The following is a 25,263-nucleotide window of genomic DNA, read 5'->3' on the forward strand; positions in this document are numbered from 1 at the left end:
TAATTTTACATAACATTACTTCTCTTTCCATCTTAACATAACTGTATAATTAGCTCTGGTTATAAAGTATTACTACTTTAACATTGTAATACGACATTTTTCCTTGTAATATTATGACTCCTAATCTTTGAATATTATGACATAAGGCTTTAATCTTGTAATGTTTTGACTTTGTTGAAATATTATTACCTAAAAACAATTAACAGTACTTTTTAAATGTAAATTTACATCATATTATGAGATTTTCCAACGTAAAATTAGGCAGAATTACCATTTTTAATGTCTGGAAGGGTGTACTATGTTTAAAAATGTGAAAAGACACTGTTCTGGTTGATTTGCTGTCATTGCTAGTGAATTCCCAAAGAAAAATAGGAACAAGTTGCTTTCCTGGGGGGGCGGAGCCCTCCGGGGGACACACCGCCGCCAGCGCCCGCCAGCGCCCGCCCACACGAGTCCGTTTATAATCCAGATGCGCCCCTGCCATGAAGGCGACGGCAAACGGGACGACGAGAAGCATTTCGGAGCACAATGACGGCGCCCGGCAACACCTACGACGTGATCGTGGTCGGCGGGGGGATATCAGGTGAGAAACAGACCCTTTTGACCACCGTCCCCCATGTAAGTAAACGCCAGGAATAGTAGTTGCATTGCACATTCGCTCGGAGAAGGAAAGCAAATACATAGACGGGACTCGTGCCAGCCACTTTGAGGGGTGACAACTGTTGCACCCAATCGGCCGTCTCTCTCGTTTACTACTACTTTGTAAGGAATAACCGCGTGACGTTTTATGACATCGGTTCGGGTGGGTGACGAGCAGCAGCTGGCAATGAGAGCTAGTAATCATCCGCCCGCCGACAGCACACTTTGCATTACATAAGAGTCGGGAAAGGGAAAGGAAGGGTGCTGACTGCTGGGTGGTGGGCTCCGCTAACATTTTTTTTTAGCTTGCGCCCATGTTAGCGTCCATTTGTTGTACATTTCTGGCGAGAGAACATTTAATAACTGAAGAAAACAGCGTAATAGTGCGGTGGTTTTTGGGGCGGAATTCTGTGGGGGCCTCACCATACGAATTGCGATACGAAATTGACCATAACGGGGGTTTTACGGCGATACAACAGGGCCAGGGAATTATTCTACATTATTCCACTACGCGACTAATGAGGAAAAATAAACATTTTTTTCATGCAGGTATTTTCAATTGAAATGACTTGAGACTGTGGTCAATGGCAGTCAAGGGTTTAATTTGGGGACATTTCTGGACATTTTCTGGTCACTTCCTGTTGGTTTAGGGGCATTTCCTCGTCACTTCCGGTTGATTTTGGGTGACTGAACAAAAAGTGAGCTGTAATGCCCCTTTTAGTTATTTTGATAGACAATAATAATAAAAAAGCCAGTTCATTAATATACATATAGGTTCCTAAAATATAAATAAATAAATAAATATTTTTGGTCTTGTTTTACAAATCTCACTTAACTTAACTCCTTGGCTGCCATCGAGTAATCGCTTCCAGCTCCTCCCAATTGAAATGGATAGGACGTCCATTGCCGTCAATTGGTGATTTCTTTTGCTAAATACCACAACCTGATAGTAATAGTTTTGTTCTCACATCATTTTGGTGAACAGAATGTATCGGGAGTTCCAGCCCGCTTTTATTATTTTTTTCTTTTATTCTTCCAGACAATTCTCCGTCACGACAAAAGGAGACAAAACAGTCCGCTCGATTTAATAAATGGCGGGTAAACATTGTTTGCCGCGGCCGAAAATTGAGATTGATCTGGAGTTGTCTTGTTCCTCCAGCAAACCAATAGTATGTCCTCACACTTTAAAACTCACATTATGAATTGAGCTTTTCACAAAAATCCAAAATACTGAATAAAAATATCACTCCTTAACATTATAATATTGGCATTTTTTTCCCACTAAATTATCATGCTGTTCTAAAAATCTATTTATATATAGTACTGTATTTTTTTAAAATTATAGGCTGGACCTGAATATAAACTGCACCCACAAAACTAACAAAATATTTTTTATTCATATATAAACCTTACTGGATTATAAAATGGAGGACTATTGGCAACTCAATTCATCCCTAGCAGACGTCCAATCCATATGAAGGGGCAGGCAGGCAGCGAATGGACATTCTGTTAATAAAACAAAAGTGTTCTTCCTCTGGACACGCTCCACCCTCCCTCCAATTAGTCTTCAAATTTAAATTAAACATGCACGCTAAGCTAATTGAAGATTTCTTTCAAGCCCCGCCCCCAAACGCCCATTGGAGAAGGTCGGCTTCACCCCGCCCACTCCTTGGTCACATTTGGAGGGTTTTGACAACACCATTTATTTGCAGGTAGAAAACATCGAGGGTCCGATCGATGAGCAATTCCCTCCCACTGTCCATCCCGCTGCGCTGCTTGAAATGCAATTGTCCTTTTGCTACTTGGTTCCCCGGGGGGCGGAATGACTTTTTCACCCGATGTTAAAGCCTTGTGACAGCCGCCTATCACCATGAGAAGGAGGAAAACGGGCAGCAACAACTTCTTCCTCTTTTCTGTGCAGAGGAAGCTTCTTCTGAAAAATAAATATCACCCCTCCGCGCTAGAGTTGAAAGAACCCCCCCAAAAAAACACACTCAGCGGGAGGCTAAAAGAGGCCTAGCAATTTACAAAAGCACACCATTAGCCGGGTCACGGATTTGCGCAAAATTACCCGAAAGTTCAAAGCTCCTGCGATTGTCTTTTTCTCTCAACGCAATTATTCGGAATGCTCTGATCCTGCCATACAATCACATCCAAGTTGCAATCATGTAAAATCAAAACAAAGTAGGAAAAAGCTGGAGTCTAATCAAAAATGCTTTCGTCTCAAAGCAAATCATCAAACGGTCATTTTTTTTGTTCTTTGTATGTGGGCATAAAAAAGCCAAACATTCAGATAGATGCTCTTTGTGGTGCAGGCAATAGCATCCGTATAATCACATCATGGATTTGCCACGTGCTATCTTACGTGTTCTGCAAAACCGGGACGGGCGGAGCGTGTTTGTGTAGGCACGGTTCAAATCGTGTTTAGAGTCCTGTCAACCTTTTGGGGTGGCGAATGGGTTTGTGGAATTTCCCAGTGGATCAAAGTCAGAAAAACAACATCAATCACGTTTTATGACTTTTTTCCAATAGCCACACGTTTAAGTTTTATTTTGAAAAGATTCTTGACTCACTTTTTTTCTTTTCAGGGTTGAGCGCAGCCAAGCTGTTGCTAGAGAGCGGACTCAATCCCGTGGTCTTGGAGGCCCGCGATCGAGTTGGCGGTCGAACCTTCACCGCACGGGTAAGAGCGCCGTCACATCGTTTGCCGTTCATACGGGAGAGCCATTATTTCTAAAGACTATCAGTGCTAATTAATGAAACAATGTAGAATCTTATATTATTTGAATAACGTGCTGAGGAATACTTCTTTTTTTTAACCATTTACTTAAACGGTATAGCATAGTCAATAAAAGGCCCATGTAATTGAATAATTAGCATTTTTTTCTCAAGTGCTAGGCTATAAATCTTGGGAAAGGTTCCATCTGGCCTGATAATGTGTTTTTATTTCAGACCCCGGAAACCAAATGGGTGGACCTGGGCGGGGCTTACGTGGGCCCGACGCAAAATCGCCTTCTCCGATTGGCCAAGCAGTACGGCATCAAGACGTACAAAGTCAATGAAGAAGAGAAGCTATTGCATTATGTCAATGTGAGTGTCTGAATCATTTTTTTTTAAATTGGGGGCGTGGTCTTGGGTGATGGAACACTTGTAGTGGTTCAGGTAGCCCAGGGCTGTCCAAACCCTTTTCTCTGAGACCCACTTTCAGAAAAATGGAAGGTTACAACAGCCACCATGGGGGAAAAAAAATCCTCTTTACCATTGTAGCCAAGATGCTAACCTTAGCCTTGGGGCGAAAAATGCAGGCGGAATTATCGTGTTTAAGGATTGCTAAAAGCGCACAGGGAAGAGAGATGCCATCTTTCTTTGCATTTCCTTTCCTCCATATCTTGTTAGCATTGGGCGCTCTGCTCTCTGTAACGCTGTTTTTTTCCCCCCGTCCACATGATTCAATTGTGCCGCTGCCATGTTTCCACTCCAGTGCTAAATCACACCACTGACTCCAGCATGTGAGTCTTATCTGGATGTAGGCCATCTTGTTCAGGTCAATGAATCCGCATATCTGGGAAAGGCTTTGGGACGCCACGCCAACACTAAATAGGACTCCATTAGCCTCAGCATGCTATCCACGCGGCACGCTGTGTCCAACGGTTATCTTAGTACGATTCCTTGCTAGCTTTTTAGCACATTTCCTGTAGTAGTAATACATCAAGAAGCCTTCTCCTTTAAATCCACACCTTTGGAAAACCGAGGGATGATTTCAATCAACCCGCCATCTTTTGTCTTATTCTGCAATTAACCAATTAGCCTTGATACAAAAAAAAAACCCTCAGAGAATTGAGAGATTCTGGCTCAGTCTAGATAGCTACCAAGTTCCAAGACGATCTGTTGACCCAAATGCCCGAGAAGAACTTTAAATTTTGTGTCCACAAGAACACTAACAACAACCCGAGCTGCGATTCAACAGGCCCTTAGCCTGTAAAAACTAGTAGAGAGTTTGGAAACCTGCAAAACAGGGATTGGACCAAGAGGCCTCAGACTGTGGAGACCTAACGTAAGCTAGCAATTTTGCTTCACGTTTCCTGTTTAACAGAATGACCAGATCAGAATTTCAGTTTGGATCGGCTTGATCCTCATCTCAGGGCTAGCCTGTTATCTGAAATACTCTTAATAATCCCACTTTATTTTATAACCAATAGGGCATTAGCATGCTTTTAGAACCGCAAGCAGACACGGCGTGGAAAGTCAATGGACTAATAGCGTTTCAGCGTACGTACGCACAGCCATTGTGTAATCGGGGCTAGCTCACATTGCTAATCAGCTTTTCCTCGGCAGATTGTAATCCAAAAGGCCGACGCTGGCTTTCCTTATCGGCGAGCTTCTGTGGCCCGCAGGCGTCCAATCTTTCCTCACACTCATTGGCCAGTCGACTATTTATTAGACTCTTTATCACCTTATTACAGTACGTCGCTCAAAGAGTACCGCTTGCGTAATCGTCGCAGAAGGGCCAAAGCGTAACACTGTCAAGGTTGTATACCTTGTTTTACACGTCGGTTTTGTTTAGCTTAGCGCCACCGAGGGGACGCGGGTGTTTGCGGTTACGGATGGAGCTAAAGCAGATGCTCGTTTATGCCGCCGTTGCCGTGGAAACAGTCACGAACCGCGGCTCGGCGGCAGCACGCGTTGATGAGCGCTCTGCCAAATCGGGAAATGCTCCTTTAGACGCCTGATGCATTCGTGGCGAGCACATTCAGTAGAAAAATGAATTCTGGAGAATTTGCTCTGACTTCCTGGAGCTTATTTGCTCACGCCTTATTCATCTTTGGCCATTTTCGGGTCACGAGTGGTTGCACTGTTGAGGCCTCAGATAGGGAAAATCCTCCCCCTCGATACGCAAACAATAAAAGTCCAACATTTATAGCAGTCATGACCTTAAAAGTGCAGATATCATCGTTTGCATAACGTTTGTTCCTCCAGCAATGGTCGATAGCTCATTTTGTTGAGGGTACGATTATGTAATAATAATGTGACTGTAGCAAGAGGCGATTCTTGGAAAAAAAAGTCATTTTAGTTCAACTTGCATCACTTAATAAGTTATGGCTAGCAGTTCAATTTCCTCTATAGCCCTTTCTTGTAATGGAAAGCTATTAAAATGTGTATACAAATTGTAAAAACATAACTGAAATTAAGAAAATTTAAAAGAAGCAATTATGTTTTTCCCATCTAGGGGTGTTTTTTTTCCATTTTATGACTAAAAAGAGAAATGTACTATCAGTCAGACGCGTGGGAGTAGTTAATATAGCAAAATGGAGAAACAGTATGAATCAAATTTTGCCGATTTTATTTTTATTTTTATAGGGGAAATCTACTACCTTCAGAGGTTCCTTCCCACCCACGTGGAACCCCTTGGTCAAGTTGGACTTCGTCAATCTATTCAGGACCTTTGATAAGATGGGAAAAGAGGTAAGTGTTGGACTTTTTGGCGCTTTTCTATTTTCTAATCGGGGCAATTGATTTCAGATACCCAGCGAGGCCCCCTGGAAAGCCCCCCATGCTGAGGAGTGGGACAATATGAGCATGAAGCAGCTCATAGACAACATCTGCTGGACCAGGTAGGACTTCTTCCACGGGATGAATGAGTGAAAGTCAGAAAATGTAAACAAAACAAAATGATTTTTTTTTCTAAAGCGCCACCCGTCGCTTCGCCACTTTGTTCGTCAACGTCAACGTGACCTCCGAACCCCACGAGGTTTCGGCCCTCTGGTTCATGTGGTACGTCAAGCAGGCGGGGGGAACCATGAGGATCTTTTCCACCTCCAATGGAGGACAGGTAGGATTTCCAAAGGTCAACTCATCATTCCTTCATGCGGTTAAAACTCAAACATGACTCTCTTTATGCTCCTTTTTTTGTTATCCAACCCTTTTTTAAAGGAGAGGAAGTTTCTGGGGGGGTCGGGTCAGATCAGCGAATGCATGGCCCGAGAACTGGGCGATCGAGTCAAGCTCCAATCGCCCGTCTTCAGGATTGATCAGAGTGGTGACTCGGTGCTGGTGGAGACCATCGACAAACAGGCCTACACGGTAACGCACCTTTTTGTGCACCTTTCAAGTTTTCTGTCTTTGGAGTTTGGGATATACACCTGCCTGAAACTCCTCCGTTACCTTGCCGTCCAGTCTATTATTTCTTTTCCCCTCAGGCAAAGTACGTGATCGTGGCCACTCCTCCTAATCTCAACCTGAAGATGCACTTCAACCCCGAGCTCCCCCCACTGAGGAACCAGCTCATCCACCGCGTCCCCATGGGCTCGGTCATCAAATGCATGGTGTACTACAAAGAAAACTTCTGGAGGAAAATGGGTGACTCAATCCAGGGAGGGAAAAGATTAGTAGTAGGTCGAGGTCGACCGATTTGGGATTCGCAAAGGCCGAAAAATAACAAAGCTGAAAATTCCTGATCTCTCTCTCTCTCTCTCTCTGAAAAGCCCATTTTTAAGATTTACTAGTTTTTCTTAAGAGTATTGAGATCTTGTATATTAAATGGTTGTCGATCTCATTGCGCGCCTGTATGGATGTTCTTCATTTTTGGGTTTGTCTTCTTCAGGATTGTGCGGCAGCATGATGATCGAGGAGGAGGATGCCCCCATCGGACTCACGCTAGATGACACCAAGCCCGATGGTTCCGTGCCAGCCATCATGGGGTAAATATAGTCATTTAAATGAATTAAAAATGAAAACAGTCAACGCTTAGAACTAGGGACGTGACCATAAAGCAATATAGCGATCTATCACAATATGTTCTATCACCGTAGATTATTGATATGTTCCCACCAATAAAGCAAATCCACTAAATTTCCACTCGAGTCCAATTTTCCACCAGAATAGTCTATGTTAATTTTTTTTTCTGGCAGATTTATTCTGGCGCGGAAAAGTAGGAGACTCTGCGAGCTCACAAAAGAGGAAAGGTGTGTTTCTATAGTAACAAAAGACGGACACAAACGCATGTTACACTTTGACCGCCATACAAAAAAAAAAAATGTCTCCCTGTCTAGATTCAAGAAGATCTGCGAGAGCTTCGCCAAAGTGATGGGCACTGAAAAAGCTCTGCATGTAAGTTTACTTTGTTATTTTGCATTTCTTGTCTCGTGCGACTTATAGTCCACGAATTACGGTAAGTAATTATCATGTGTCCGCCAGGCCATCCATTACGAGGAGAAGAACTGGTGCGAAGAGGAGTACTCGGGAGGGTGTTACACAGCTTATTTCCCACCGGGCATCCTCACCCAGTTTGGAAAGTGAGTAAAGGATAGGAAGGGAAGGAGAAGGGGGCGGACCTTAACGGCGATCGCTGTTTTGTGTCCGCGGAGGGTGCTGAGGGAGCCGGTGGGACGCTTGTACTTTGCGGGAACCGAGACGGCCACCGAGTGGAGCGGCTACATGGACGGTGCCGTGCAGGCTGGAGAAAGGGCAGCCAGAGAGGTCAGAACATTTTCATTTCAGGCTTCAATTGTGTTGATTCAAGGAAAATCTTCCGTCCATATTGGACCAATATACCGGTCACCGGAGGCAGTCTAAACTTTGCATCTGCTCCCCGCTTTATCCGAGGCCACGGGGCTCTTTGACGAAAGCCAGGTCGATTTGCCAAATGATGCCGCGATAGGAGTCCTAAGATCTACGGAAGATGAAATTAGAGTCTGTCGTATCTTGCCAGAGTGGCCTTTCTTCTGTCTTCAGAGGAGCACCTGCTCCTCTGCAAATGTCATTAGCACGATAGGAGAGCTTCTTGCTTTGTCCACATAACAAGATTGGCTGGCTATCAGCGGGGATGGCTTTGTCTTTCTTCTCCTGATTCGTCCCCACCTTAATTCCTGACAGTCACTAGTGGACGAATTCATGTCTCGCGTCCTTCACGGATCCCTAGGAAAAAACCTTTTATGTGCATTTGTGTGCGTGAATCCAAAGTACTGAATTAGGCTATTTGACTATGTATATGTATTTACTTATTTGTTTACGGTACAACCGTTTTAAAAAAAAAGTGAAATTATATTATGATATAACTACTATTTTCTGTGGTACAGATTTTGTGCACCATGGGAAAAATTCACCGCAACCAGATCTGGCAGGCAGAACCGGTGTCGGAGGTAAGACAGAGAGGATTCTGGGAAAATTTTACTTTGGCTGTGTTGCTGAATCTCCGCCTATTTCTCGCAGGACGTGCCGCCTCTCCCTTTCACTACCACCTTCTGGGAAAGGAACTCTCCTTCGGTGGGCGGCCTGCTCCGCTTCTTGGGCGCGTCGGCCATTTTGTCGCTGGCCGCGGCGGCCGGCGTCGTCGTGGCGCATAAAAAGGGCCTGGTTCCACGGTGTTAAAATGGCCATCGCCGCCCTGGCGTACTTACGACTGTTGATTCCAAGCTCTTTTTTTGTTTTTTTGATTTTACTAGAGCTTTTCAAATGGAATCGCCAATAGTTAAACCACACGGAATACCTCTTAGAATAAAGTGTGTCCATCTACAGCAGGGGTGTCCAAACGTTCCCACCAAATCAAAGGTAATCTTTCCACTTTCATCTGTTAAACAGAGGGTCGGAATCGGGTGAAAAAAGATCGTCTTTTAAAATGGATTTAGTTTAAAAAAAAATTCCAGTATTAACTCGTGGGCCGCTGTTGACGCCGATACACGTCCAAATCATTGGATCTGCTGCCATCCCACCAATCAAATAGGATTGGACGTCTATCCCTGTCAACAGCAATGAAACACAATCACTCAATGCCAAATGAAATGGATTTGAGGTCTAGAATTGTTAATGGCTCCAAGCAAATTAGCCAAGAGTAGATATTGCGAAAGGAAAAAAAAGTATGTGTATATTTACATATATGTAATAATATAGTATATCTGCGGTAAAAATCCGAACCAAGATTTATTGGATTATTTTTTTCAACGGTGCTGTTTAAGTGACAAACTCCATCTAGTGTTAAAGCTAAAAAATGATACCTAAGGTCGGCTGGATTTGAGCTTTTTGTGCAAGTCATATTCCATTGCATAATTTGCTGTGGGTTGATAAAATATAGGCAGTTGGCCTTGTGGGTTGTACGTTGGACACACCTAATGTACAGAAATCCGATTCCCATGAATCATCACTGCCAATGACACAACGTGATTTTTTTTTTACCGATTCAGCTCAAATCTGCATATCTGAGCTGTTGTGCAATGTGTTCTTTTTGTTCAGTGTGTGTGTGTGTGTGTATATACTGGTGTACAACATCATTTTCCATTCATAATAGGTGCCAATATAATATAATATGATCTACCCCCCCCCAAAATAATTATTAATAAGTAACAAACAAGCGCTGAATGGGTAAATGAACTAGATTTATTACCAGGATTTATTGCCAAATAGATTTTTTATTTTTTTTTGCATTTTGTTCGATGTGATGCAAGCATCTGAATGTATATCCTTCATTGTAATTGCGCAAATTTGTACACATGGCTTAATATCCTATATCAAAAGTGTTTTTTAAGGAGCGTTTTATGATGTGGCTATAATTGCGTTAGCATCACAATCACAAATGTAGCTTATCTTTAAATTTGTTTTTAACTGTCACAAGTCTTAATGATGAATCATGGATGAGTGGTAGTGACTTGGAGAAATATTAATGATACAAATATGTGTACTGTATGTATCTGTTGTCGTTAATGAAGTTGTCTGTTGTGCCTTCATGGGAAAATTGTGGTGTTTTTATTATGAATATTTTGGGTTTTCTTAAGTGCCTGTGTAGTGCCCTACCCCCTCACTTACAAAGTAATTTAGCGTTATTGATAGTGCGCAAAAATTGAGAATATTTCCGCATTTCTGTTAACAAGTACAGTGGCGTTATATTTAAACCGGGAGGTCTGGTTTGAAATGCTCATATTTGAGTGCCATTGGTGGTTTTGGTCTAGTGGATGTTGGCCTTAATAGTAACTTTAAAAAAAAAAGATAGGATATTGGGGACATGCATATATGTATTTAAAAAAAAAAGAGGGAGTTTCTAAGAAAATCATAAGTGAAATAAGATGAATTGATTTGCTTGTCCAATCCTTTTCATTATTTAGAATGACAGCTTGGGCTTTGTCATAAACATTCGTGCACTATTGTTAAATAAATATGTCGTGAAGAAAGTGTCAAAATTGTGCATTAAATAGTATGTACTATGGAACACTTGCTTATTTTTATAAAAGTAATGTATTTGGACCTTTTTTTTTGCACCTTTTAGAACAATTGACTTACCTCGAGTCAGAAATTGCACATTAGCAAAGATTTTGTATATTGATAATACAAGTCATATTTCTATTTGGAGTAATAATTTTGGCCCCTAGAGGGCCGTAGCTTGCCATTTGTAAAATGGCATGCATTCAAAACTAGTAATGGAAATTATTATTATTGAAAATGTGTCCTACTCACAACCATAACTGTATTTAAGTCAGTCTTTATTTGCAAGCCCCCCTCCCCAAAAAATTACAAGTATATCATGTATGTAATACATCCTACAGTAAGTGATTCACTGTTGCACCCTCAGGAACAGATTGGTCTCGTGAGGCACTCGACCATTCATTTTCCATTGTGCTTGTCCTTAGGGTGTATGAGCTGGCAGGGGTTGGAGGGGTGGTTACCCCCAGATTTTTCACTTGATGATGACAACGGCAATGGTCATACATCTCCTTTATGAAGTGCTTTAGTAAGGTGATCTTTTTTTATTATGTAAGTAGACTCCCATTTCACAGTAAAAGGCCTGATTCATCTCAAGGCACCCACATTTTGTAACTAATTTTTATATCGTATCCAGAAACAAACAGTTAACGTGTTTCGTAGCTCGCGTTATTTATTTGTTGGTTCTTTGTTAAGGTGAGTTAGGCCTTCTTGGCGGAAATATATTTATAATAGGGGTGTGACAGTATATCGAAATTGCGATATATCGCTGTCAATGGCAGCCGATCAGTTAAAAAATATAAATGTGCTTTTCCTTTCCCAACAATTAACCCAATCCATTTGAATTGGGAAGGTTGGCAGCTAATGAACAAACGGTCAGAATAAAGAAATTTTTCAAGAGGGTAAATCGTGGATGATGTCAGAAGTGCAAAGTGTGACAGCATTATTACGTTGATATGTTCCCATAAGCGACCTTGAGACAGGTTAGACGGCTGCGGGAGACGTGTTTCCGCCGACCCGGGCGGTGAGCTCATCTTAAGCGGCTCGCTCTCCGCCAGGAAGCTTCTGACGAGCGAGGGAGCGCTCGCCGGATTAAAAATATTCCCTCTCATCCCCACTGCTTTTGGCTTTAAAGAAATGTCAGTCAGTGGCAGCCACAATCCGCTTTCAAGTTTAGCGTTCCTTTATTTGCTCTTAAAGTCATTAGCCTACGGGTAAAAGAGCAACTTTTTAAAACGCACTTTGATATTCAAGTCGGCACTCATCGGCCGCCTTTGCCGATTCCCAGTCAAAATGAATTGCTGTCAATGTATGCGACATGTCCAATATATTTGGGAGGGCCATTTTTTTTAAATTAGAAACCAAGAACAAACCTATGGGGACCAACATGCTAAATAGGCGTCTGTTAACATCCATGTTTTTCAGATGGTCGCCGGTCTTTTGGTCGCCGTTCTTTTGGTCGCGCGTTGTCGCGGTCGGGGCGACCAAAAGACAGCGACCAAAAGACCGGCAACCAATCGACCGCACACGGGATTTTGTTTGCTGGTCAGAGAGAGAGAAAAAACACATGGATTTTAGGCGTAGGCCCAGTCAAACTTGTAAAAGAGTGCGATTTATAGTATAGAAAATACGGTCGTAGTTTGGCAGTGACTGGAAGTATTTTAATTTTGTACCCAGCAAAAGCCTCATATACATACAGGCGAAAGGAGAAGGAAGGTTACAGTCCAGCGAGTGTATTATCCATAAAGAGGCGGCTGCTGCTGTACACAAGGCAAACGACAGCATTTACAGCGCCATTCATCTTTGCTCCGGTCGCGCCTGCTAAGCAGACACCTCGTGGGATACTCGGCAGGCGAGCGTGTCGGCCGCAACCGAGCCCGTGATTCATCTCTTCTGTCTGCGGAGTCCATTGATCAGATACATGCTAAATGGCATCGATTTGTGCTTTACTAGCAAGAGCAGAAGAGCTGCTTTTCTCCTCTTTTGTTTACTCTTACCCGAAGACGTGGAATGCCATTTGGCTTTAATTACAGTAAGCGGACCATTGGCTGAATATTAATCATAAATGCCCATAGCCATCTAGACACCTCATATCGGCACTGGCGACAGGATTCGTTTCCCCTGTGCCCGAGTGGGTTTTCTCCGGGTAGTCTGTTTTTTTTTCCCGTCTGGTTGATCACTCTAACTCTCGAAAAAGTACTATTTTTTTGTAGTTTTTTTTACGCTGGGGGAAAAGCAGTCGGTCTGTGTACCTTCCAATGTGCTTATAAATTTGGTTTGGGAGTGTGAGAGTCCACAGGACATGCTCACACACACACACACACACACACACACACACACACACACACACACACACACACACACACACATACACACACGTACACACACATACACACACATACACACACACACACACACACACACAGTAGCTTGGCCCACCGGCTGAGTCGAGAATGGAGTGTGCTGGTCGCAGATAAGATTTTCTCTGATGTCCCGATTCCTATAATTCCTGTGCCAAATGGTTTCGTACTGGAGAGCACCTTGAAATGGGGTGTTTGGATTTGGATAATATTGGGGAAGGCTGAAGGACAACACATTTTATCTTCCTCACAAAGGAAAAAAACATTCTTTTTTACTTTCTCTGGCCAGGATGCAACACTAACTCATGTTTTTCCTCGGCTGCCACCCCATCCCACTTCAAATGAATTGGACATCTGGGGCCGTCAATGGCAAACCATGAGTTGAGGAGAGGATGACCGAGCCCTTATAGAAATTACTTTACGGTAATTTAGGATTTAAAAATACTACATGTCTTTATTTATTTCTACAAAAAGTAGTATCAGTCCAGTATCGACATCCACTAATTGCACAGAGATGCAACGCTTCTGCCGTAGCGCCGCCATGTTGGCTCTCAACGAATCGACCGGCCTCGAGGAATTCTGGGAATTCCTCCCTGAGCCAACATGGAAGACTGTGGGGCGCAGTTTCATAAGCAGTGGTGCGGTGGGCGGAGTTTTGCTCTCAGTCTTGCTCTGTGGAGCCGAACGAAAGACGTTGATGTGGGGAAGAAAACACCAGCGAAACCGGAGAGGGGGAGCGAAGTCAAAACGCCACGCGAGGTGACAACACTCTTCTGGATTCACCGACAACTTAATTTTTTTCCCATCGGGGGGGACGGACGACGGATCGGGGTTGGCTGGCCGGCTGGCTGGCGTCCAGGAAGGTTGTCAATCAACGGCTTCCCGGGATGTAAACGCACCTGGACGTAAATCAAAGTAAACGAGAACAGCCGGCTAGGCTAGACGGCCAGTCACTAGGCTTGCTTTCGGGAAAAAAAGCCCAAAAAAACTGTCATAGGCGGGGCCGGACTAACGATCTCCCACACCGGGATTACCGATCTCCCCCTACGCCGCTTCGTACCCGACGACGCAGCGGGGATTCTAAAGGGGGGAGCCGGGCGTGATCGGGTTGAGCTAACCGGGGAATTATCCGCCGTCGCCATCGGGCGCAGGCGCCGGCGACGCTCGTCGCTCTCCGGTCACCTGATCGTGGCCCTTTCCCCTCGCCCTTTGGAGCCCAAAGGCGGATTTGCACCTTCGGGACTATGGCGGACGACGACGTTCTCTTCGAAGATGTGTACGAGCTCTGCGAGGTGATCGGGAAGTAAGTGTTGTTTCGCTTTTCCAATGGGGCGTCCAATCCATTCGAGTGGTTCTTTTCATACTCTCCTACTTGTTGTTTTTTTTTTTACTCTCTCCTACTTGTCTTTTTATTGCACCTTTTGAACTGGCTTGCAAGAGTACTACGCATTTGGGAGAAATCGCACGGAGAACAGTTGTTGAATAGCATTTCACTCGGCCCGGTGCACAACGTGATCTCATCTCACTTTGGTAACTTTCTGCACCGACGAAAGAAGCAATACGCCCCCTTCTCAACCCCCCAGCCTTAGTCATAGTACGCACATCTGGTGATGGTTATGGAGTGATGGGTCACTTGAAGTTAGGGGTGGGTTCCTCCCCAGACGATACGATTGGCGATACATGGGTCACAAAATCAATCTACGATATATCAAAGCCACAAAATTGTATTTTCAAATGGGAAAAATAAATTGTTTTTAGGGGGTTAAAAACTGTCTTACTCACACTAGGAGAATATTTCAATGCAGATTTTCTGTTTGGAAAAAAAACTACAGCAACACTGTATTTATTCCTGAGCGCCGTTCTTAAAGCATTGCCTGCCATTGACAACAATAGACTGATTTTGACTTAAAAGACGACTGTTATATTCATTGCTTGGATGATAATCTTTGTTTGTTGTGTTTTTGCAACCCTTGGGAGCCAAAGTTTAGCAAACTGGGTAGCAAAAGATAAATTGAAATTTGAAAAAAACGTGTTTTTATGGTATCTATTTAATATTATTTGGACTTTTACAACCCTTTCTGTCCTATTATTCATCTATCAAAGCCTTTTGTTTGTCAGTGTAATAATCTCCAAATGTGACTGGTGTTTTTCTCCCATTTTATGTTTGTATTATTGTTCCTACGCTATAAAATTCTCATATTTAGAAGTTAAAAGTTGCTGATTCCAAGGCGCCATGTGGTGAATCCGCGATAGTCGGGTCGCCAAGTGGCCAGTTATTGCTGCATTTGTGTTTTTAATGGTAAACTGCTTCTAACCGCACCGCTGCAATATTCTTAAAACGGTGCACGCAATTAACTTTGCCGTGCTGCTAATACCGGGATGAGTAATAACCCAAAACGCTTATGAACGGCCGCGTTTATTTTTCGACGGCCCTGTTATTCCCTTTCGCGTCCATCGAACCCACCCTTTTCATTTTGCAAAATAAGCTTGGGTACCAGGGGACAGGGCACCTGATAACGCGGCGTTTCACCGACCACCCGAGGAACGAAAGACCGCCAAGGGAGACGCCGGATGGCTTTGTTGCTTGAACGAGCGCAACGGAGTCTATTCCCGCCCCGAGCGACGCACCAATACGTCAGCGTCATCGGATCGACGCCCGTCTCTGGATGCAATAAGCTGACGGTCTGTCGAAATCCGGGCGGATCCTCGTCTGGAGATGCTCGACAGGCCCAGAAGACCCCCGGCGCGTGTTTAGGTCGGCCTGAAAAGGATGTCTTAAACGCGTGCCAGAAATTTGCTTACTCGGGGCCTTTTGCGTAGGACGCTTTGGACGTGTGCACCGCCAAAGCTCGCGCGGGCCAGCAGAAACAGTCCAATTCATGCCAGTTGTACAAACAGACATTCCCAGTTGGCTTGCTAATTTAAGTGAATTATAGCCTGTAATCTTCCAATACAAGTCAACCACTGCGCGTTTCCTTTCTCCGTTTTACTGTGTGTTATGAATGTCCCAATATTGACTTGGTGACACCCAATCCAATCCCATTTTTCTTAAGACAATTCTCAAGACATGCCCAACCAATGCCCGTATTTTTAGACCAGTCAAAATAATGGCTAATATAACATTACCAGTAAACGATGAATCACTTTGTTTGTATCAAAGACAAGAAATGCTTTGTTTACGGTATTAGATGATGATCTGTTGCTGCCATGAGTTTTGTTGGATATCATTGTTGAAATTGGGGGAAAGAAAAGACATTGGATGCGATCTTTTTCCATCTTTACTACATTTCCGATTTATCGGGAATCTGCACCAAATGAGGTGAGTTGCATGCAAAAATTCAAATGTATTCTCCAGTGTTTTTGTGGTTCAAGATTTGTGCAAGATTGAGAAGTGACGATCCCACTTCAATTAGAATGCAGTTGTCACAGTGTTGACGCCAGCGCCCGCAAATCCATTAGCTAATTACAAGGCCAAGCAACATCTGTCTCCATGTGCCGCTAATAGAGGCAAGATAGCCATCTGAATGGACACGCTGAAGATTGAACACTTTTCGCTGGCCTGTAATGTACTGTATTGCGACAGGGATGATTTACTCCAATAGGAGGGCCAGGAATTTCCCTTCATTTGCATTCTTCTTGGCATGGCAGTAAACTTTACTGTCAATAAATTCCATTGGTTTTCATTCGGATGGACATCGCAAGAGAATTTTGATGTCATTTAATGTGGTAGTCAATATATAGCAGTTTTCTTTTTTTTCCTCATATACTGCAAAATAGAGTGACATATACATGTCAATTTATACAACTTTTCCCGTATTTTATACTTTTTTTGGATCATTTCAAATTGTGTACGCCGTAAAACAACTTTTGTACGGCGTTTTTTTTAAAGTAGTTTTTTTTTTTAGTAAAACCAAACTCGTTTTACTCATTTCGGGTCTAATCGCCTTTAAGCATGATATGCACACACGCATCCTTTTACCCATCCACCTTTTCACTATATTAATATAGCGTGTCAGCAAGCAATGTACCCTGACAGTCAAGCTATCTAAAGAATCTTGAATTTAATGCCTACTGATTGGACACCCCGTCCACTTTGGAAAAAAATTGAGACTTAAGTGCGCCTTATATGAGTAAATATGTGCCGCATTGCATTTGTGCGTTTTTATTTTTATCGCTTGGTAAGGGAAATTGCAATCATTAATAAGGGGTGCAATTGGCCGAGGTTAACAGGTATGCATATAACTCGACTGGCTTACAAAACTACGCCATCGGGACCTCCCGGACTGAAATTTGCGTGAAGGCTAGACGTGAGGACTAATGACAAACCGCATGATTTGACCGTTTTTGTGGCAAGCTAGCGGCAATGTATTAAAATGTATGGGAATGGCTTCATAATCACATCGTCATCACCCTTAGAAAAATCTCGGGCTAGTGTGCGGTGACTGAATGGGGTCCTCGGTCTCCTGGGGGGAGCTGGTGCGCCTCGTCGTTGCCTCCGGGGAGTGTCTGCGGCTAGTAGTACATCATCTAAGCTACTCCGTCGGGGTGGGCAAAAAAAAAAGTGCTGAAAGGCTGGTTCCGGCACGCGCAATTACACACATGATATAGCGGCGAGATCTCACACTTGGCCACTTCAAATATTTATGCATTCGCATGAAGCCGGAACAAACACCCCCACCAGACCTTTGCTCTTCTCAGCGGGTAAAAACAAGGAAAACAAACATGTGTACAAACCTCTTCATGCTGTTACAATCCCAAAGTTAGACAGTCTAGGCTGTGTGTTGCCTGGTTTGCGATACGATTGGTGTCACGATGAATCGTGATATGACACTTTGATACGATGATTGCCATTTTTGTACATCGCTTTGGAAAAGGCGACTCAAAATAGACATAAAAGTACATTTCTGAAACCTCACTCAGCACTAAAGTCAAAATTTTTGTGTTTGGACACAAAATGGCTTTTATTGTATAATTTTTTCAGTTATTAGCAAAGCAACTTTCGTCCAAACCTGTTTAAATGCAAGATTATAAATATGGCGGAGAACCAGATAACCAAATATTTTAAAGTATTTTGTTCAAACCTCATTTTATGCTGCACAACTTTAAAAAAAATGTTTTTGATAATGACCCTCATCTATACGGCTTTTAATATTGGATCACTTTGGTCAAAATCGGCAAAAAAGATATTTTTCCAGCATCGGTAGATTCGCAAAATCCGGTGACTCTGACCACACTCGTGGGCAAAAACCGGCGATTGGGACATCCATAATGGAGGACCCGCTCAGATGGAATCACGGTGCAAAACGCTGATCATTGGCAGATATGTGATCGCAAGGCCGATTGCGTTCCACTGACCACTGCGGTACTCGACCGATGATGTCATGCTGCGGTGCCAAAGTTGAGCCGGGGCGCATCCGCTGCAAATTAATGAGGCCCCGCTCCCGGAGCGAGACTTCAATCAATCCCAACCTAGCCTGATATTGCCTCTAGTGTTATAAATTATACATGGCGGCGGCGGCGGAAGGCGGGAAAGGAAACTCGGTAGCGTAACGGTGGGACGTGTCCAGTTTTACTAGCCTTATGTGCGCTGTGTTTTTTTTATTATTTATCTCAGTGTTGGCGCCGGAGATCGTAAACAAGCGATGGGCCTTTCAAGATGACAAATTCACAATCTTTGGCCAGAAACTCTCTCATGGGATATCATTATTATTTTTATTTTTTTATTTTTGCTGCACTTTGCAGTTAAGATAAACATTGTGTTCAGGTCTGCGTTTTATTGACACAAGGGGTGTCCCCGATATGGAAATTGGGCTTGATTACGTCGCTTTCTGAGATAATCAAAACCCCCAAAATAAATCTTAGAACATGGGTGTCAAAGTGGCGGCCCGGGGGCCAAATCTGGTCCGCCGCATCATTTTGTGCGGCCCGAGAAAGTAAATCATCAGGGCTGATTTTCTGTTTTAAGATCAAATTCAAATGAAGACTATATATGTATATTATATTTCCTGATTTTGCCCTTTTTAAATCAATATATTTCAATTTTTTTAATCTTTTGTGTTTTTAGTTCAAAATGCATTTTGTAAAATCTAAAAATTAATATTTAAAAATATTTTCTGTTCTGTAAAAATATTTTGTTTGCTTTTGAAATGAAAAACAAATTATTTACTGGCTTTATTTATTTATTGACTTAATGTTAATGCAGCCCGCAAACCAACCCAAGTTTGACACCCCTTGCTTTTTATGTGTAAAATTTGACTGTATTTACACCCAAAAATTAAGTTTTGGAACTAAATGATTTGGTAAGACAAGCCGTGACTTGTGACGGAAACTGACTGTCATCGTTGCCAAAGATTGGACAACATTGACGACAGTCCAACCAATAATATGCAAAACACTGTATTTGTAAGAAGCGACACACTCACTCTGACTCCATTGTGTCACTCCCACTCGTGTCCTTGGACAGCATCTCTGCTTTTTTGTTCTTCTCTCTCAGCCGTCATCGGCGTAACTGTCGTGTTCATTCGCTGACGTCTGGAAAGGCAATTTGAAAAAAAAAAAACCTCTTAGCTATGTATAATGCCAGCGTGAACTGGGATTGGCTCCAGCACCCTCACAACCCAAGTGAGGATAGCGGTATGCAGGGAAGGTCCCAAAAGCCCCAAAATATTCTTTAAAGATACTGCTAAAATGGCACATTTTTTGCACGACATTTTGATCCAGCACCCCCGCGCACCTCCGCAAGCCACGTACGCTTTTACCGCTTCCGCCATGGGGCACGTGCGGGCCATCTGTCAGACAGAATGTCAACACGGTGGTAACACTAGCTTGCTAAATGTAACCGCGCAGCCTTCCGCTCGCCATTGTGTTCCCGGCCTTCTCGTCTTTCGCCCGCTCGCTATTGGCGTGCGTGGCGCCTCTGCGGGTTGTCGTCATAGGCAGCTGCACATTAGCAAACGTCTTTTCCGTGTGCAAACACTCGCTTGCAACCTGACACGTGCGCGTGCACACATATGGCTGAAATGAATGATTTAGAAGCCGCCTTCCCCGCCGCCGCCGTCCGTCCGTCCCCGTCCCCGCGCCACACCCACGCAAACTAGTTGGCCGCCAAGATCTGCGTTTTGCTCTTATCTCAAAATACGGCGATACAACAATTATCGATGCTCAAAATGGATAAATGTAATATCTCAGTGTAATCTTTCTGCAAAGAAAATACAGCATAATATTAATTAATTGCAACCTGCTTGACTCGTTACCTGCCATTGACAACAATAGATGTCCAAGTCATTTAAACTGGGAGGACTGCTTTTCAATTGTAATGTTTGAGTGTCATTTAGATTGAACGGTGGCAGGTAATTAGTAAACATAGACAGAATAATCTAGTAGAAAATTCAGTTTTTATTTTATTAACCAGTGGTATATTTTCAAAATTGATGCTATCGGCAACCTATTGGGATCCAAAATATGGAAATGTATATATATCGCTATATTGACCAAGCATAAAACATTAACGTGAATGAGAACACTAGTCCATCAATTTAATATTCAATAAAGAATATCTGTTCAAACAAAGTTAGAGCAATCTGATCCTAATGGTGACCATAAAACCACAACGCAGTGAAATATTGGTCACTTAACTCTTAATGCTATTTTTTATTTTCCTGTCGTCGTCTGGGAGACATTTTTCTCCTTTAAAGTTAGCCGGCCGGCACGCAAATCGATACCGTTGTTTTGTCAGGCAAACTGGAGATTATGTGATTAGTGTTTATCATTGCTATTTGATCTGATGCATTATCCCTTCCAGAGGATTATAGCACTGTTACACAGACGGCTTGGGTTCTTTGCAACGGTGACAGACGCTCTGTGTACCGTTGATAAAATGGAAACGGAGTCTCAAGATCAACAGGATTTGAAGCCATTGCGAACCACAGACTTCTTGTCATTGATGTCTAAATCGTGCTTATTCTTGACCGTTTCCACAAATGAGCTTGTTTCCGCATTGAAAGTCTAGCGCCGTCAATGACTTTAATTTATTTAATGAGGGACGGCACATATTAATGAACATATTTATATTCATATTAATGAATGCAAATATGTCAGATTTTAGCCAAGGGCTAATTTCCATCTTTAGTCCCTTGTGTAGGTTGAAGATAAATGATGACACACTACACGCACACACGTAGCAGTTTTAGATAGCGTTGTGATCGCATTATTTTTCCGGTTTAAGATGATTGGCCAAGAGGTTCAGAGACTTGATTTCACATATTTTAATTGGTTTTAAGTTCCAGGTGAAGGTGGTTTGGCTGATTGCACTCTTTTTGAAGGGAACTACACAGTCACCTCTAGAGCCAGCACTTGTTGATGTGTTAGATTTTTTGCAGAGGAGGAGGAGCTTTGTGTTTTACGTCATTTTTTTTTCATTTCCATTTTAGGGTAGGTCACTTCAATCATTTCCTATTGATGATGAGACTCCATTATCCAAAAAATGGAAGCATATGATTCTGTACGTACAGTACGAATGAGCTACAAAACGTCCTTTCAGGCAGAACAGGTCGGATCAGACCCCCTAGCGGTCCACTCCTGGCCCGCGGACCGCACCTTTGACTCCACTGCCCTAGTTATTTGTCTCCCTGAAGCTTAATTTTCACACCCTGCATAGAATTTGGGGGGAGTTTTACTTATTGGCTTTAAAAGCGCAAAAAAATGGCCAAAAGCGAGAAGATCTATGAAGAAGTCTTTTTTTAGCTCGAGTGAGACGGTGACAAATAGTGAGGCCGCCCGGCGGTGTTAAACGTCATCGGCGCTCCTTGCCGAACGCCGAATGAATGAATGCTCTCTTCTTCTCGCGTAACGGCGTAACGGCCGACACGGCGAGACGTCTCCCGCTCGCTTTCACCGTTGCTCAGTTGTTTTCTGGTGAAAATTAGCATTGAATATGGCCTGCACAAGAAGCTTGAGTTTGACCTACATTCTGTTGCATTTTCTCAGCTCTAATACCAAAGTTAGCCACTTTAACAGTGCTAATGAGCGTTTTATAAATAGCCAATCGGATAAATAGCTGTCTTGTTTGGGTTTTTCTTCACTTTTTTGTGGCCGCTGACGGCGAGAGACGTCCAATCGCTGACGGATTCCGATCCTTTCTTTAAGCAACAACAACGGAAGGATTACAAGTCAGACCTCGTGTCCTTAGATTTTTCTGAAAGCCGCCCTGGGAGAAAAAAAAATGTTTGGACAGCCCTGCTCTAATATGTCTGTCTGTGTTTGTGCGTGAGTTGTGCGTTTGGCGAATTGCATGCGAGCGGGTGTGTGTCTACTGTTTGTGTTTATGTGGGCTAATCTTAGCTTTAGCGCTGACCCCAGCCAACCACCAGGATTAAGATACAAAAGCGCACGACAACCTGAGATGTGCGGGAGGGACGGGAGAAAGTCACATGACCCATCCTAATTAGGACTTCCAGAATGTAATAATATTCCTATTTCAAAGTTTACAGGATTTTTTTCCTTGGTTGCACCAAAATTATTTTCAAATGACCAGAGACTCTTTCAATTTATTTCTAATGGCATTCATTTCCAAGCGATTTTAAAAAAAAAAAGTGAGCTGAAGCCCCCCCAAATCCATAGAAAGTGACCCAGAAAGGCCCTAATATCTATGCAATAATAACAATAAATCTTGGAAATCACAAAATTGCAAAAGTTCAAAAAGATAAAACAAAATACAAAAAACTAGGTTAAGATTTTAAACAAAACTGCCCTAAAAAACATTTATTTTTGCTCTTTACAGGCCACTCATTGACCGCTATTCACAATATCAATGACTAAACAAACAAGTCACCAGAAAATGATGCAAAAAATATTGGTATATGAGCAAAAATTGATAGAAAGCAAAGCATTTTTGGGGAAGTCGTGTCTTCTAGTTATTAGCAGCAGTACTGCAGTTACGCCGCAGTGAATAAAACCATTACAATCTGACACTTGACGTGCAAACATTGCAATTTGTCAAATGACAATTCATAGAGCGAAACAAAAGGCCGATAATCTTTTGTTTTACACGAGCGCCGTTTCGGAGACAAAGCAAAGGCGTGACAGATGGCGACTTCCCTCTCACCAAATCCACCTTTTTTTAAAGGCGTTTTAACAAAGAGATGGTGGGAAAACTGCAAGGATGACACCCATTTTCCTTTCACTTTTTATGACAATAGAAAAAAAAGTCAACCGCTATTGTGTCGCCCAAACGTAGAAACAATTCAATGTGGCTGACGGCTTCTGTACTTGACGTCTCTCTTGATTATTTTGGATTGCCGTGAACGAACAGTCTTTACAGTAGCTTAAAAATGGAATTAAAATTTAAAATGTAGTTAGGGTTGGGCATTAGATAAGTATTGTTAAAACCATATCAAAACCATCAATTTGCGATGTCCCGATCCGATACTCTGTATTGGTGCTCAATACGGCTGTTTTTGAAAGTATCGAAATGTATCGTATTTGGGCACAAGATGGGTCCAGATCCAGTCTTTTCGGCTGCTGTCAATCAAATCTCTAGGCTAGTTCTATCAGTACTAGTAATGGTCAGAACAGAGAATTGTGTCATACCTGTCAACTTATACAGTTTTCCCGTATTTTATACGTTTTTTTGATCATTTCAAATTGTGTACGGCAAATCACAACTCTTGTACGGGATTTTTTTAAATACTTTTTTTGGTAAAACCGATCTCTTTTTACCCATTTTGACTCTAATCTGGATTGTCTCGGTCACTGGCAGCAGACGAAAACGTCATCGGCGATTGCTAATGTTGCCATGCTTTCAGCATGATATGCGCACATGCATTCCCCTTTCACATCTCCCCCCTTTTTCACTATGTAAATATAGCGCGTCAGCAAGCAATGTACCCAGATAGTCAAGCTGTTGGTGTCATACAGCGTCATCTACAGAATCTTGAATTTAGTGCATACTGATTAGGCATTTGCATTTGTATGTTTTTTATCGCTTAATAAGGGGAATTGCAATCATTAATAAGGGGAGCAATAGACCAAGATTGACAGCTATGTTGTTTAATATTTGTAAACAAAGCATTTCTTCTTTCCGGTGACATATCGGCTTCCAAATTTGACTTTAGACCTCGGCAATCGACTGAATTTTGTCCCTTTTTTTCAAATTGGCATCTGCATCGGCCTTTGGAAATCCCATATCAGGTGGCCTCTAGAAATAACTCGGACAAATGGAGAAGGAAGCACGAAATAAATGACCTCGTTCTGCCGTCTGGCCGACGCTTCTCGGCCAGCCACGGATTACATTAGTAGTCTCTCTTGGGCGAGCGCGGCCGTAAAGAGAGTGGTCTCGTCGTTAGCGCCTTGAACTGACTGGGACCTCGTCCCGCCCCATTGGCTTCTCGGATGGACGTGGCCGAGGTGAAAAGGTCACCTCTTTCATTTGGCTTCAAGGCTCGCCACGTGACTTTGAAATACACCTGTGAACTGGCCATTTGATCGGATCTGAATTGAATTGAATGCTTTTATTGTGATTATACAAATATAATGAGATTTAAATCTTTCACCACATAGTGTACAAATAAATCATCAAGTTTGAGTCTACAGACGCAACAACAAGCCCCATCACATAGTGTTTCGTGCTCGGTAAAATAGTGAGGAATTGACATTAAATTAGGTTTAAATACTTCGATTTTTATTGACCTTTATCCACTTTTTCTGCAAAGTTTGTTTTGCAATTGTTTGTATACATTTGTAGTCTAGTACTGTACATAGATGCATTTTTGCAATATGCCTCTGGGTTATTTGAATTTATATGGAAAATCATATGATAGTCAGCTCTTTTGATTTTAATTTCTGGACCTTTGTGCTCTTTGTTCTGCAAATTGTGTCTAAATATTAAGTATAAATGTACTGTATGCACTTTTATAGCGCTTCGCTATTTCGCTGCCATTGACAGCAATAGTCATAACATTTATTTAAACTGGTTGTCATTGAGTGACCGTGTTTCACTCCCGTTGACGGCAATAGACGTCCTATCCAGTTTGACCTGGTACTTAAAAATAATCTATTTACAAACAAAAAACAGAAGCCAATT

General features: G+C 42.6%; 2 protein-coding genes across 24 annotated transcripts in view; both read left to right on the top strand.

The window, feature by feature from the left end:
• The first annotated feature begins 439 nt into the window (after nucleotides 1-439).
• mao (monoamine oxidase) lies at nucleotides 440-10,834 on the top strand. Its single transcript, XM_077617751.1, has 15 exons — nucleotides 440-583; nucleotides 3,228-3,322; nucleotides 3,592-3,729; nucleotides 5,998-6,102; nucleotides 6,160-6,251; nucleotides 6,328-6,469; nucleotides 6,571-6,720; nucleotides 6,837-6,996; nucleotides 7,241-7,337; nucleotides 7,548-7,601; nucleotides 7,689-7,746; nucleotides 7,834-7,931; nucleotides 8,004-8,115; nucleotides 8,715-8,777; nucleotides 8,848-10,834. The coding sequence occupies exons 1-15, from the start codon at nucleotides 529-531 to the stop codon at nucleotides 9,004-9,006; spliced, it is 1,578 nt and encodes a 525-aa protein (XP_077473877.1). The 5' UTR covers nucleotides 440-528; the 3' UTR covers nucleotides 9,007-10,834.
• Nucleotides 10,835-13,829: 2,995 nt separating this feature from the next.
• Nucleotides 13,830-25,263, top strand: part of caska (calcium/calmodulin-dependent serine protein kinase a) — a 39,486-nt gene continuing 28,052 nt past the window's right edge. For 18 of the 23 annotated variants that reach the window (XM_077617606.1, XM_077617610.1, XM_077617607.1 and 15 more), the window contains exon 1: nucleotides 13,831-14,487. In XM_077617606.1, the coding sequence (XP_077473732.1) occupies nucleotides 14,429-14,487 (59 nt within the window). In that variant the 5' untranslated portion in view covers nucleotides 13,831-14,428. Of the gene's footprint in view, nucleotides 14,488-25,263 lie in introns of all 23 variants that reach the window. The other 5 variants (XM_077617622.1, XM_077617623.1, XM_077617624.1 and 2 more) reach the window with 2 other exon arrangements.

The sequence above is a fragment of the Stigmatopora argus genome, chromosome 13 (genome assembly GCF_051989625.1).
Source record: "Stigmatopora argus isolate UIUO_Sarg chromosome 13, RoL_Sarg_1.0, whole genome shotgun sequence".
NCBI classification, from domain to species: domain Eukaryota; kingdom Metazoa; phylum Chordata; class Actinopteri; order Syngnathiformes; family Syngnathidae; genus Stigmatopora; species Stigmatopora argus.